This window comes from Synchiropus splendidus, chromosome 12 (assembly GCF_027744825.2).
Source record: "Synchiropus splendidus isolate RoL2022-P1 chromosome 12, RoL_Sspl_1.0, whole genome shotgun sequence".
NCBI classification, from domain to species: Eukaryota; Metazoa; Chordata; class Actinopteri; order Syngnathiformes; family Callionymidae; genus Synchiropus; species Synchiropus splendidus.
The window spans coordinates 11151899-11165362 of record NC_071345.1 but is presented as its reverse complement, the minus strand read 5'-3'; the positions used below and the strand labels follow the sequence as shown (position 1 = coordinate 11165362).

At 43.2% G+C, this 13464-nt stretch overlaps 1 protein-coding gene across 6 annotated transcripts in view; it reads left to right on the top strand.

Moving 5' to 3' along the window:
• The window catches only part of grik5 (glutamate receptor, ionotropic, kainate 5), a 148853-nt gene that overhangs the window by 94675 nt on the left and 40714 nt on the right, over positions 1–13464 (top strand). For all 6 annotated transcript variants that reach the window (XM_053880176.1, XM_053880175.1, XM_053880171.1 and 3 more), the window contains 2 exons: positions 1138–1235; positions 3190–3355. In XM_053880176.1, coding sequence (XP_053736151.1) covers positions 1138–1235; positions 3190–3355 — 264 coding nt within the window. The remainder of the gene's footprint in view (positions 1–1137; positions 1236–3189; positions 3356–13464) is intronic.

Below are 13464 nucleotides of genomic sequence, written 5' to 3'. Positions count from 1 at the left end.
AGCAGAACTGAGGGCTGATTCACTTTGCTTGTTGTGTTTCACGGAAACAAACCTACATTGTCCCAGAGCCCCAAAAAGCCTCAGTCATGTCAGTAGTTCATCCGCCATGATGTGAGTTCAGGCAGTTGTTCTCCACTACGACAGCAGTGCATTCAAGTGGTGTCGGAATGTTTGAGTGCTCAAGCAACCCGAAGCCATCAGTGACGGAACATATTAGGCATCGCAATACACGTATAATGGTGTTTAACAGTATGAAGTCATGTTTTCTACTCTTCTGTAAAATGTCCTGAACGCAATGTGGCGCGGGCTTCTACCGCCGTGGCTCTCTCCTGACAAATGACTCCGGGATGCAGATGCATTTGGGAATACCATCAATTTAATCACTGGTTCCTCTGTTCTCAGTTCCTGAACGTTTTACTGAAATCCATTCTTAAGGTTTGGGCTGCCTGACAACAGCCTGACAAATCGTGGCCCGAACAAATCTTTGAAAATCTTCCCCCCAAAACTAAAACGATATAAATGAAAAACATGCAGGAGATTAAATGTCTGGGAAAATAAAGTCCGCCATCATGTTATCAGGAAGCACTTCAATAAACAAAAGTCTTTGCCACTACCGTGCTTTATTGCGGCAAAGTCAATTTCAAATGAAGCAATAAAAGGTTATGCTAATATAAACTAACCGGAGAGCCATTTCACTTGAAAGGCTTGTTCCCTTAATGCGATATTATCATGAGGATTTCATGCTAATGGACAAATAGTCATCAAGTGGGTTCCGAAAAGAATGGCCTGGCTTAACGGCGAATCATGGCGGCTCACGCTCTGCGTCCATGTGACTCTGAAGAATGTGTTTGTGCGGAACACTAAAAGCAGCGACGGTGGTCTGCCGCCCGGTGGCTCCGCTGCTGTTGTCCAGGGAGCGTTCCACTCAAAACAAATCAGCTCGTAATGAGACAGAATCTGTTGCAACTGAAGCATCAGTGGTTAAATAACAATCACAGTTTGTCCTCTGAGTTTTTGCTGCACTTTTAAATTTGAGCATCCCCACCCCGCCCCTCGCCCCGGTATTCCCGAACCTATCAAGCCGAGTGAAAGAGTCTGTCTGAATTTGCTGCGTTTGCTTCTCCTTCTCCTTCCTAGTGTGTCAGATTCTACCCAAAGGCGTCGTCTCTGTGATCGGTCCCGCCTCCAGCCCCGCCTCTGGCTCCACTGTCAGTCACATATGTGGAGAAAAAGAGGTAAGCAGACGCCCGCGCGTGCACACACACACAGACAAAGGAATATCATGCTGTCCTTTTCATATCAACGCCAAGTCTTGTGAAGCATTTGGAATCTTTGGGTTTCATGAGTTTCCTGTGTATATTTTCTGCTCCATTTTGAAAGTTTTATATTCCTCTGATAAGCCGCACCTTAATCTCCTTTACATATTTGATCTCACTAACTCCTCCTTAAATCTGCTGAGGGTTAGCTGCTTCAATTAAAGCTGCCTCCGAAGACGCTCCCAATCCTGGCCCTCCGTCTGGTTCTGGGCCTGTTCTGGGGTTCGACACAGGTTCAAGTCCCAAAACAACCTCCTCAAGTGGCAAGATTAAGTAAAAATCGATACCAGCATGCGACTATTTGCATGTTTACTAGATGGCGCTTTCAAACCGAGCGAGAGGAGAAAAGGCAGCAGCGGCGGACATTTTGTTACCGATTCCAGACCTGTTGGTGGCGGTTGGTTACCTACTGGTGCCGTCAATAAACATCTGAGGATGATGGCAGCGACAGCAGGTTGCTATCAAATTGAATAGTGAACAGCTTGGAAGGAGAACAGTCTGCAAATAACAGCTTGCTAATGCTGCAAGAGAATGCTAACACATACATATAGCACAACCCCAGGAGGGACAATCCCAGTCATCTCTTCTGTACAGTGTAGCGGTTTACCATTTGTTCTTCACAGATTTCCTCACTTGAATGGGATTCTGTGGCCTGTAGGTATTACTTTTTGAATGGGTATGCAGAACACTATGGGTTGATGGATAAGGCACGTGGTTCAGCAACCTGTGTGCTGACTAGATCAGCAGAGGAGCATTTGTTTCAAGTTTGTCTGCGAACACTTTGCTTCAAAGCGAAAATGTTTATGGCCGTAGCGACGGTGAAACACAGTCGGGTTAAGGGAAGCAAGAGCATGGGAAAGGGGATGTTGTGAAAGGCTTTAGATAATAATAATAGTATGAATAATAAAGTGCCTCACTGTAACCCAAGTAACTTGCTCAACTGTAACAAGCATGGCCAAATACTGTCATGACATTAAAATTACAGTATAATCCTGGAAGTGTCCCCGCAAACTTACTTTAACTTCTTGTTCAATCGACTATCTTCTTTCTTCGCTCAGTGGCGATCAGGAGGGTTGTCTGAGATGAGATTGGAACACATTCCATCACTGTGGTGCAGTGCAGTGATGGAATGAGTGTGAGTGACACATGTCACAGATTTTTTTATGCTACATGATCCATGACCCTCAGAATATAGATTGCGAACCGAAGTGATGGGCTTCATGAAACAGTGTCATCCTTTTCAGAGGCATCTAGATGGCACTGTCTACATTAAAGTCTTTGGATTTGAACTTATCATTTTAAAACTCCTGAAAAGGAACACTGTTTCATGAAGCCTCATCAGCCCATCACTAGAATATAATAACATTACAAGTAACATCCGACTTGTACTTGACTTATGTCCACCCGTACTTGAGACCATGGCCAGTAGATGCTTTTTATTTATTTTTTATTCAATGTCTGGCACTGCAGCACGTAGCAGCCCGGTGACATGTAGGACAGTTACGGCAGCACAGTATCCCAGCATCTCACTCTCACACAGCCATCAACCACTGCAGTAGTAACTATAACCCTCGCGATCCCGGTCGTAAGTCGGATGTTACTTGTATTTTTTTGTTTATATTGTACTTCTACGACACAATCAAAGTCATGGACAGTAACAGAATAAAAAATGTTCATCTCCCGTTTTAAAGAAACATCATTGAGTCATGGACTCTACATACATATCTCGCCCAACAGCGAACCCTTCTTTCTCTCTCTGTCAATTAAAGTAATAGCATTATTAGCACGGCTTATTTGGCATCCGTTTCTTGTGCAGGAAAATCATTGTCCGTTCTCTGGTGTGCCACACTAACCCAGGACTCCTCATCTACAGATCCCTCATGTGAAGATTGGGCCAGAGGAAACTCCTCGCCTCCCGTACCTCCGCTTTGCCTCCGTCACTCTGTATCCCAGCAACGAGGACCTCAGCTTGGCCATCGGGGCCATCCTGCGCTCTTTCAGCTACCCATCGGCCAGTCTGGTCTGTGCCAAGGCCGAGTGTGAGTCCAGAAGCCACGTTTTGTGGCTTAACTGTTGTGCTTAGGTGGGAGTGAATGCCTCGCTTGTGTTGCTTTGAGCTTACTCACCTCGTGTGCGTGCGATTGAGTGTGCAAATGTCACAGTGGGAGTTTTGGCACATTTGCCCTGTCTAGGCGGATATGACTGTTTTGCGCTGTTGGATGCTCGTTCTGACATTGTGGTTATAAAAGTTCTCTGTCGCCGACCAGAAGTCTGAGAAAGCTGTTCTGGAAAGAAGCTTTTTAGCCTATTAATTGATTTGAAATATAAAAGACGGAGTGATTCACTGTGACAGCTGTTAACGCGATGAGTGAACCTGGACCTGTGGAGTCCAGTGTGTCATTAAGGACGAGCTTGAAATGTCAATAGGAAAAGATATGACCCAAGTGGAGAAGGTCAGAGGAAAGCTTTGCCAATTAAACTCGTCCCTTTGACCATGTGTAAGTGTGGACTCTAAAGTTTCCTGGGGACGCACTTAAAATCTCACGTTAAATTTAGGTTCAGGTAGAGAGCTACAGAGAACGGTTAAAAGACAACTTGAGGATTTAGAAGAGCAGAGAGAAGTCGGGGGTGATTTACTGAGAGGCTTGTGTGCACTTAACACGTGCAAATGTACACATTTATAAAGCAATTCATCAACAGAGCATGCAGTGACACACCAGTTTCTGTCGACTGAAGTATTTAAATGATCACTTGCCTATAGAGGGTTGAAATGTGCTTTTCAATGGCATGAAATTACATACGTTTTATTCATCATACTGTCTTCAGTGAGGCTCTTGAAGTGGTGCGTCGGTTGATGATCAGTCACCAGTTTAGTGACTCTTGTTTTGGGGGCGTAGCTTTATCTCCTTCATCGTCTCCTTCCCAAGGCTGCTTCTCACTGGAACATCTCTGGTGAAGCTTTGAAGTGACACTCCACTGTGCATGTTGACACCATAGAGCCGGTCGTTCACACTCACAAGACAGAACTGTGTTTCCAACTCACCAGAGATTTAAACTCTCCTGCCGCATCTGTCGCTGCTCGCTGCTAGCGAGCTCCGATTGGCTAGAAAGATGACAGTTGGCCAGCTGGTTGACCAGCCGACTTTTAATGTTGGAGGTTCTGACTTACCGGAAATGTAGACTAGTGTTAGAGAAAGTTAGGGAAGCCTGACTCAGATGGTTTGGTCTCATGGTGAGGAGAGACAGGGAACATCTTGGATGAAGAATGATAGGAGTGGAAGTACTGGCCATGTGCAGGGAAGCCAGCAACAAAAGCAAGAGTTGTGCTTCAAATATCTCTGGTCCTGCAGCCCACTGATCCAGCGTCCCTCCCCCGCCTCGCAGGCTTGTTAGACCAAACCTGTGAAAACACATTTTAATATTGGACGGGGACATTTTACTTAGCATGCCGGGCACTCCGAGCGCTATGAAGTCCCTGGGGATTTGCGGCTTAGTCACTTGCATTCTACTTTCATTTTTAAAAGAGAAAGCTATTGATTTATTATGCACTCCTGTATCGGGAGTCGGTGGAACTAAAAGGCCTCGTCAGGTCCAGGCTGTAGCATTAGAGCATTCACATTACAAGTCTGGTTCCTTCTTGATAATGTTACTGCAATTGGATTTGCTCTTCCTGGTTCTTCAACTGCATATTGTAGCTCACCTTGAACCAAAGTGGAGGGCTAGCACAGCCGCCACAACAAATGAATGAAGGGGGAGACATTGACTTTTATTTCTGGCAAAGTAACAGATGATTTACGAGAGGAAGGTGTGGCGGCTTCTCTGTGGGCCAAAATGACAACCAAACTCAACTTGCTAAATGGCTGTTTCTAAAAACCCAGCACTGTCACTGTCAACCGTAGCTGGCACCTTCCAGTTTTACTTAAAGGAAAACAAGCCACAGCAAAATACATTGGAGATGGAAAAATTCCAATACAGCTTTATTGTGACACTTGGTGAGCAGGATGAAGATTTAAAGTTCAACAGGGGGCACTTCAAACATCACACCAGGCAGCAGGTGCTAAATAGTGTGCGTTGTTGCTCTGCCAAACACCTCATACTTAAAGCACCCTTTTATTCATATCAATCATTGTATTTTGGAGGAGGCAACTTCCTGTTCATTCCATAGTGCTGGTGGGGCACTGGAAAAAGTGCCCAGTCAGGACAGCGACTCAACCAATCACAGACATGGAAAGCTCACATGGCATTCGTCCAATCGGCACACGAGAATCTGTTTTACTTCACTGCAAGTTTAGTGACTTTGACATCCATAAATTCACGAAGAGCTGCTTCCAATAATTGCTCATAACTATCTCTGACAGAGTCGTCATAAAGCACTAGCAGGGAGTTTGTGTGTAATGATATTGATACTGAGATGTTTAAATGTCCAACTGACATCCACAGATTTTTTTTTCACCTGCTACTTGTGGACCATTCTTGGCCATGGAAATGCATTTCTAGAATACTGTATATGGGTCTGAAAGTAGTTATTATGTTTAGTTTAGTTTTTTTCATTTTAGACATCGACCGTGCGGGTTACATTCCTGAAAATATTCTTCCTGATGCTCTGAAAATCATTTAAATATTGAGATGTGGAGTTTTCACAGCAGCCTCAGGATAACTTTTTTCCCCCCTGCACCTCTTTTTTTTCCCTTTGAACATTACTTGTCTCACTTTTACAAAGTGGTGACTGTGGTTTCTTAATTAGCCAGTGCATTTTTCATCCGAGACTCATTTTCACGATACAATGCAGCGACTCGAAAATGCAAATATAGGTGTGAACATCTGCGACTTCTGCTTCTAAATCTTTTGTGAGGCTGGGAAAAGCATGCATATATACTGCAATTAATTGGTATATATCTGTCTGTCTGTCTGTCTATCTGTCTGTCTGTCTGTCTGTCTGTCTGTCTGTCTGTCTGTCTATCTATCTATCTATATGTCTATCTATCTATCTATCTATCTATCTCTCCGTCTGTCTGTCTGTCTGTCTGTCTATCTCTCCGTCTGTCTGTCTGTCTGTCTGTCTATCTATCTATCTCTCCGTCTGTCAGTCTGTCTGTCTATCTGTCTATCTATCTATCTCTCCGTCTGTCTGTCTGTCTATCTATCTATCTATCCGTCTGTCTGTCTGTCTATCTATCTATCTATCCGTCTGTCTGTCTGTCTGTCTGTCTGTCTATCTATCTATCTATCTATCTATCTATCTGTCTGTCTGTCTGTCTATCTGTCTGTCTGTCTGTCTGTCTGTCTGTCTGTCTGTCTGTCTGTCTATCTGTCTGTCTGTCTGTCTGTCTGTCTGTCTGTCTGTCTATCTGTCTATCTATCTATCTGTCTGTCTGTCTGTCTGTCTGTCTGTCTATCTATCTATCTATCCGTCTGTCTGTCTGTCTGTCAGTCTGTCTGTCTATCTATCTATCTCTCCGTCTGTCTGTCTATCTATCTATCCGTCTGTCTGTCTGTCTGTCTATCTATCTCTCCATCTGTCTGTCTGTCTGCCTGTCTGTCTATCTATCTATTTATTTATTGCAGTATATATGCATGCTTTTCCCAGCCTCACTAAAGATTTAGAAGCAGATTTTGGCGAACAACCTCCTTCCCTGAGTTAGAGGATTGAAGATGGGTTGTGGCTGGGTGTATATATATATATATATATATATATATATATATATATATATATATATATATATATATATATATATATATATATATGTTTATTTAATCCAAAGCATGTACAGCAGATATTTTTTTCCAAATGCATTTTCAGTTAAGAAGGAGGTCAAACAAAATGGTTAAAAGGAGCCGGGTTCATTAATGCACTTGGCAAGTTTGCGCGTCAACTCCTCCATGAAGTAATCAATGGATTTTTGCCTCACCCTGTGCGAGATGGAGCTGTGCAGCTGTCGACTGCTCGCACAAGCCAAATAGCAGCAGAAAACAACTGAAGAGCAATTGCTTTAACAGCTAGAGGGACCACAGATGTCTGTAAACACCTCACATCGTGTTGTGAAAGGGGAAGATTTGACAAACAAAAACAGATACAATCCTGAAAAATGGATTCGCTCATTGAGTCTCTTTCATTCACTTCATCGTGAGTTCTGTTTTTGATGAAGGATGATGGAATCCTCCGGGACTGGTGAGCTTGTTGAATGAAAATGGCTTTGAAGTACTCTGGGCCATTTGAAGGCATTTACAATTTAAACGGCTTGGAAAACCATGTGATCATATTCATTTACAACCAAGCAAACAAAGCAAAACAGAAGGTTGTGGATCCAGTTGGACTGATACATACTACACTTGCCCAGATGGAACACAATAGAGTGGTCACCAAGGCGATCCATTCAAGGTCACAGTCCTCCCAGCTCATGACCCACTAGGCTGAGCCATCCATCGCCCTGGTGCTGGTTGCCATGGCAGCAGAAACGGCGCTAACTGCCACTCAACAAGCTGGTTCCACTCTCTGAACAACTGTGTGGGTGTCGTTGTGGCGTGTGTGTGTTTGATTTATTTTCCCAATGTGCTCTGTTGTAAGTACATGTGTCGGCAATCTGTTACGATGCTGTTCTTTTACAGTATGTGGGTTTGTGTGTCACCGAATGTGCCGTTCTGTGTCTGTTAGCCAAAACTGATGTGAGAGAGTCGAACACCTCTGGGGCCACAGGCCAGTGGCATCATGTCTTTTATTAAATGGTCCGTATTGTGGAAAGCTATTTTGGGGTCTTCTGTGCCGCAGCATTTCAAATATGAACATACTATAACTGTCTACAGAAAATACTCGCAGTATCGTCAGCTAAATTGAACTGTGTTTGGACCTACGTTTTGTAACTGGTGAAGAGTAGTAGTTTATTACAGCACCAGTGAAAAGATTTAATGTGGTGTCCTGCAAGTGTCCATCCTTGGCCCTACTTCATCCTTATGCTATGTACAGAGTAAAGCAGAGTTTTGTTTATAACATTTTTTTTTTTTCGTTTTTACTGTAAAGTACAAGATTGTTCTTAAGAGTAATGCTTTACGCAACTGGCATACACATGTTGTGTTGGCATTCCAATGGACATCGATTCCCTCCCAGAAAGATCATCTTCGTCTTGGAATTGTGTTTGTTCCTTGTTTACTTTGTTCATCTTATCACCATCCTTGCTCACAAAATCCAATGAAAATCATATTAAGCTGTTTAAAAAATATAAAGTCACATCATAGAAGTTAAAAAGAAAAAAACTTTCTGGTAACGTGAAAGGCTTGTTTTTGATCCCAAAAAGAAGGAAATGTTATTTTCGAAAAGTCACCATCCTTCGCACCTGTCCTCTCAAGTTAGCTTGATCATCATGTGTCTGTCAGGGACTCTATCTGTCACAGTTTTTCCTCAAGCGTCGGCATGACTGATTGCACTCATATCAAAATTTTCCTCTTCGATAAAGTCTCCAAATTGAATGAGACGCAGCCACTAGGATGGAGTCTTAACTGTAATTTTGTCATCAAATCGTCGCTGATGTGACAAGCGCTGGATTTTAGACTCTCACAAGTGGTGGCTTAAGTTTTATTCCAAAAAAGATCGAATCGTGGAAAGGCTGTTCACCGATTTTTGCTGATGGTTTGGATCGACCCACAGTGCAGGAATAATGCCCTTCTGGCTTGGTGCTTTGGTGTGTTATTGTATTTTTAATTCCTTCTTCTGTGTGGGGAGGGAGCACAGCTGAAGGTGGCATTTAACAGCCATAGAGATGCATGTGAGGGTCATGCAGGAGAGAAGCCTTCATTGAAGATGATGTTTGCGGATGACGTAGTGAGAGAAGATGAATGAAACACTCGACTCCGTGTGTGTGAGTGAGAGGGAGTTAAGGTAGTAAGGAGAAGTAAAGAAGAGGGTGGAGAAAAGTAGGAGACAAATATCGGGGGAGACAATGAGGTGGTCATGACTTGGAAGGGCTGCGGTTTGAGAGTCCCAAGCAGAGGTTGAACATTGAGGCACAGACAAGACAAGTATTGAGGTTCATGGGTGTAGTAAATGATAATGTGAAGAGGATGGGAGTGACTAGAGAGGATGTATAGGAGCAGTTACGGCGCCATGATTGCTTTTGCATGATGCGCCGTTTGTTTGGAGCTGTCTGTGGAAGCATGTTCGGCCTTGTCTCGGCTGAATTGGTTATCGTTTGATGCAGTGATACCATGCGGTCCGACTGGCAGGTGGAGCCGCTGAAATTCCATCACCTCAAACCAGTGAGCTGATAATGGCCTGCTCCGAAGAGTCCGTCATCCTCACCTGCTCCATTGTATTCACCGGCCATTTAGCATGTTCGTCGTGATAAAAAAGGCCCCTGAGGCTTTTTTGCGACCCAGTTTTTGGTTTTCCACGATAAGAAAATGTAAATGGGTCTGTTTCCCTGTGTCTGTGCAGTTCATCAACGTGAGTGACTTTAGCTCGCAGGCTAATTCAACATGCTAAGTGTGTTATTGAGGGCTACTGAAGAGGTGATTGATCCTGCATGTCTGCCATGGCGTGGAGGGAGAACTCAGGCTTCTTCTACAATGAGCTTGATCTCGTGTATAACCAGCAAGCAACACTCAGCATCAAATAAATCCATAAATACATCCCGTTATCTGCTCTCTTAACTGATTTCTATTGAGAACGAAACACCTTTTTCTTCTAATAGCCTCCTGCGTGTCATTGTTTATTGGAAGGAGATAATGTGTTGCTTCATCCCGCCGTTTTACAAACTGTTAAATCGCAGCTAATTCAAGTGCACTGATGCAGAAGATCGCTGCGGTGGTTTATAGGTACAGGCGGTTATGACTAATTCTTATTACTGATGTACACCAGGATGTTGCTCTGGTGTTCAGTTGTTGTCTAAAATGTTTGGCTTATTATCAGTTATGTCAATTCTCCGTGGTTTATTCATGCATTATGAGTAACTTTCTTTATTATTATTGGAAGGGCTGTCAGATCACTTACATAAAAATGCCGTATTTCCAGTTCAGGTTCTCTTTATTATTATATCTGAAAGGCGGCGTCTTTGTGATGTTCCACGGATGATTTGCAAATAACAATGAGTAAATGACAGGAATAGAGTGAATTTGATGCGACATTGCCCAAAGTCGAATTTTGGCCCATATCACATTGCCGATTATACAGAAAAGAAAAGAAAAGATTAAATGTCATTATTTGCAATGAGACTAATTTATTTAAATCAATATAAATCCTTGACCTATAAGTCACATTAAAATATCATATTGCTGCGATAAGCAGGTTCAAAGGTCATCAGATATCGTGAAATTGTAATGAGGCGGATGGTGAAACGGTTGCAGCCTGGGCCCAGAGAAAAAACAAAGCTGATCATGTGAAAATCTTATGTTTTGTTGTTTTTGATGAATTGAACTTTAAGTTACACTTCAAGTTTTACGTACTTTAAGTTACGTTTTCAAGTACAGTGGTACCTCGGTTCTCAACCACAATCCGTTCCAGGCGGCCGTTCGAGAAGCAAATTGTTCTAAATCTGAATCGATTTTTCCCATTACAATGAATGGAAGAAAGAAACAATGCGTTCCAAGCCTTAAAATGTAGGGGTGACTGTAGAGTGTCTGCTGCAGGTGCGCTGTTCCTCTATGTGTGTGGCCGCTGCATGTGGGAGGGGTTGCCGAGTGAGTGACGTCTCTCCAGAAGTGAAGAGGTGCCCGGTGCGTGTCTAGCTCTGAATGTGCGCTTCTGTGCAGTTTGGCTGTGACAAAGTCATAAACCAAGTCACGCTCTGTCCCAGACTCGCCTCATCCCTGTCCCAGCTCCAGCCCACAACAGGACATCAAACCCTGGAGTGGAGGTGTGGAGAGCGAGCACCTCCCCTGTGACACTCTACCACGGTCCAGTGTGGAGACAGGAAAGGTTTTACACCTCAATATGAAGAGAAAACAGTCAGTAAATGTAGCTAACGGGACACGTCTGCATACAGAGGCTGCGTTATACACAATAACAAAGCGCCTCGTGGGTCAGTTGATCGGTCCGTGCACATTATTGTTTTTCTTGCTTTTTTCAGGGGCGTTCGAGTTCTGGATTTGCGTTCGAAATCTGAAGCAAAAAAAAATCGAAATTTTTGTTTGAACTCTGATTTGTTTGAATTCTGGGATGTTCGAAAACCGAGGTTCCACTGTATTTAACAGACCCACAAAATAAATAGAGGTAAGATGAAGAACATTTTGAAATAAAGTGTCATGAGGTTTTAGGATTTATATTGAAATGAAATTCGAATAGTGATTTTTTTTTTCAACCATTTTTTAGGATTTCATGACATAATTAAGTTTGTTTTATAATTTAAAAAATAGAAATAATATTTACAGTATTTTTGTCCTTCATTCATTATATGTTTTGCCATCGTATTAAGGCTCATTTCTTTCTCATTGTCTGACGCTACACCTTTCTTGTATGTGCTGTCCATCATTTCATGGGCTTATTTCTGGCGCTCTGGTTTCCTCCCACACGCCAGCAACATCCAGTTGTTAACTGATTCTCGCTGAATTGTCTGCAAGAGCGAGTGCTGTTATGGATGGCTTTCTCTCCGTATGTGTCCTGTGATGGACGGGCGACGTGTCCAGGGTGTCCCCTGCCTCCCACCCCACTAGCTGTGAAATGAATAGATGTCATTTATGGTGAGATAATAACACTTGCGATGATGATCAACGTGTCCATCAAAATGATTATGGGCAAACAAGAACTTGATCTATTTTAAGATGGACCCTAAATGGTGCTGTAATGACTGAATAGAGCTCCTTCTTAACTGCTGCCACAGATATTCAGCTAAAATGGATTTTGGGTCATTCCTGCCGTCTTCTCCTCCTGCGACGCCTGGGTCACTCCACACTATCTGAGCCTAATTCCATTATGCAGTTGTCTGGAGATGGATGGGGTTAAGGACAGCTAGCAGGAGGAATGTGGGCGACTGGAGATGGATAAAGACAGAGAGGGGTAACTAGAGCACGAGCCAAAGAAAGAGATAGAGGTTAGTGATTATGTGCGAGGAAGGAAACATGTGGAAGAAGGCGGCTGGCTGAGCGAGAGGAAGCTGTAAAGTGCATTGATTCCTCCTCCGCTCCCTCCTTCCTCCAACTAATTAAAGTTTTGGCCTGGTTCAGTGATTACCCCACTGCTCACCGAGGCTTGCTCCTGCTGAAGGGCTCCATTCGCCACCTCTGCTTTCCTCCTCCTCCTCCTCCTCCTCCCCATCAACCCCCAGATGCTTTGCCCCGTCACTTATTTACATACCTAGGGGTGTTTCACTATGGAATTACAATTAGGAAACAGTGGGGTAGACTTTCGAGTAAAGGCTCATTTCCCACACACGGCGACAAGAGTGTTGACTGAAAATCGTCTCTTTTGGGTGGAAACGGTGCCAAATTATGACGCTCCCACAGGGAGGCTCTATTGTTAGATAGTTGGATAGAAGGATGGTTTATATCGCCCATATGTGCAGGTTGTTTAATGGTCCGTATTTTCAGTCAGCGGAGACATGAGCGCTTGTCTCTGAGGAAGACGCCTTGTGTCAAAATCTGATCTGCTAACAAATCTATTCCGCAATAATCTCTGGGCTTCTCCACCTGAAGGTGTTGTCAGAGCTGCCTGCGCACTCTCAATGAATTTTCTGTTCTGGATGCATCAACAGAAACTCATACGGTGTTATTTTGTGTTAAGTGCTAATGTGTCGTCTAATACTCACTAGCTTACAAAAAAAACACTAGAAACTTTTTCTTCTTACTACAAAATGTTTACTCCAAAAAAAAATGTTATGTTGCCCTGCTAAGAATTATTAGCCAGAAGGGGCTGCAATGGAATCCAGCGGCGCAAATTAAAGTTGTTTTTCAAATTATTCCACTGCAGATTTAAAAAAATATATATTATTATTATTTATCACATCTGTAGTCTTTGAGCCACTTTTAAGGACGTGTTTTTCTCTTGTACCCACAGACAATCATATCAGCTGTTACAAACAAAACAATCTCACTTATGTCAAAAGCGAAAACAGAGGTTGAAGCCATTCCATAGATATCAGCTGTTTCCTGTTCAGTATGACACGCGTAACTTAACACAAGGTTTGATAGTCCAAGTAACACCTGGTTTAAAACGTACATTGTGTTG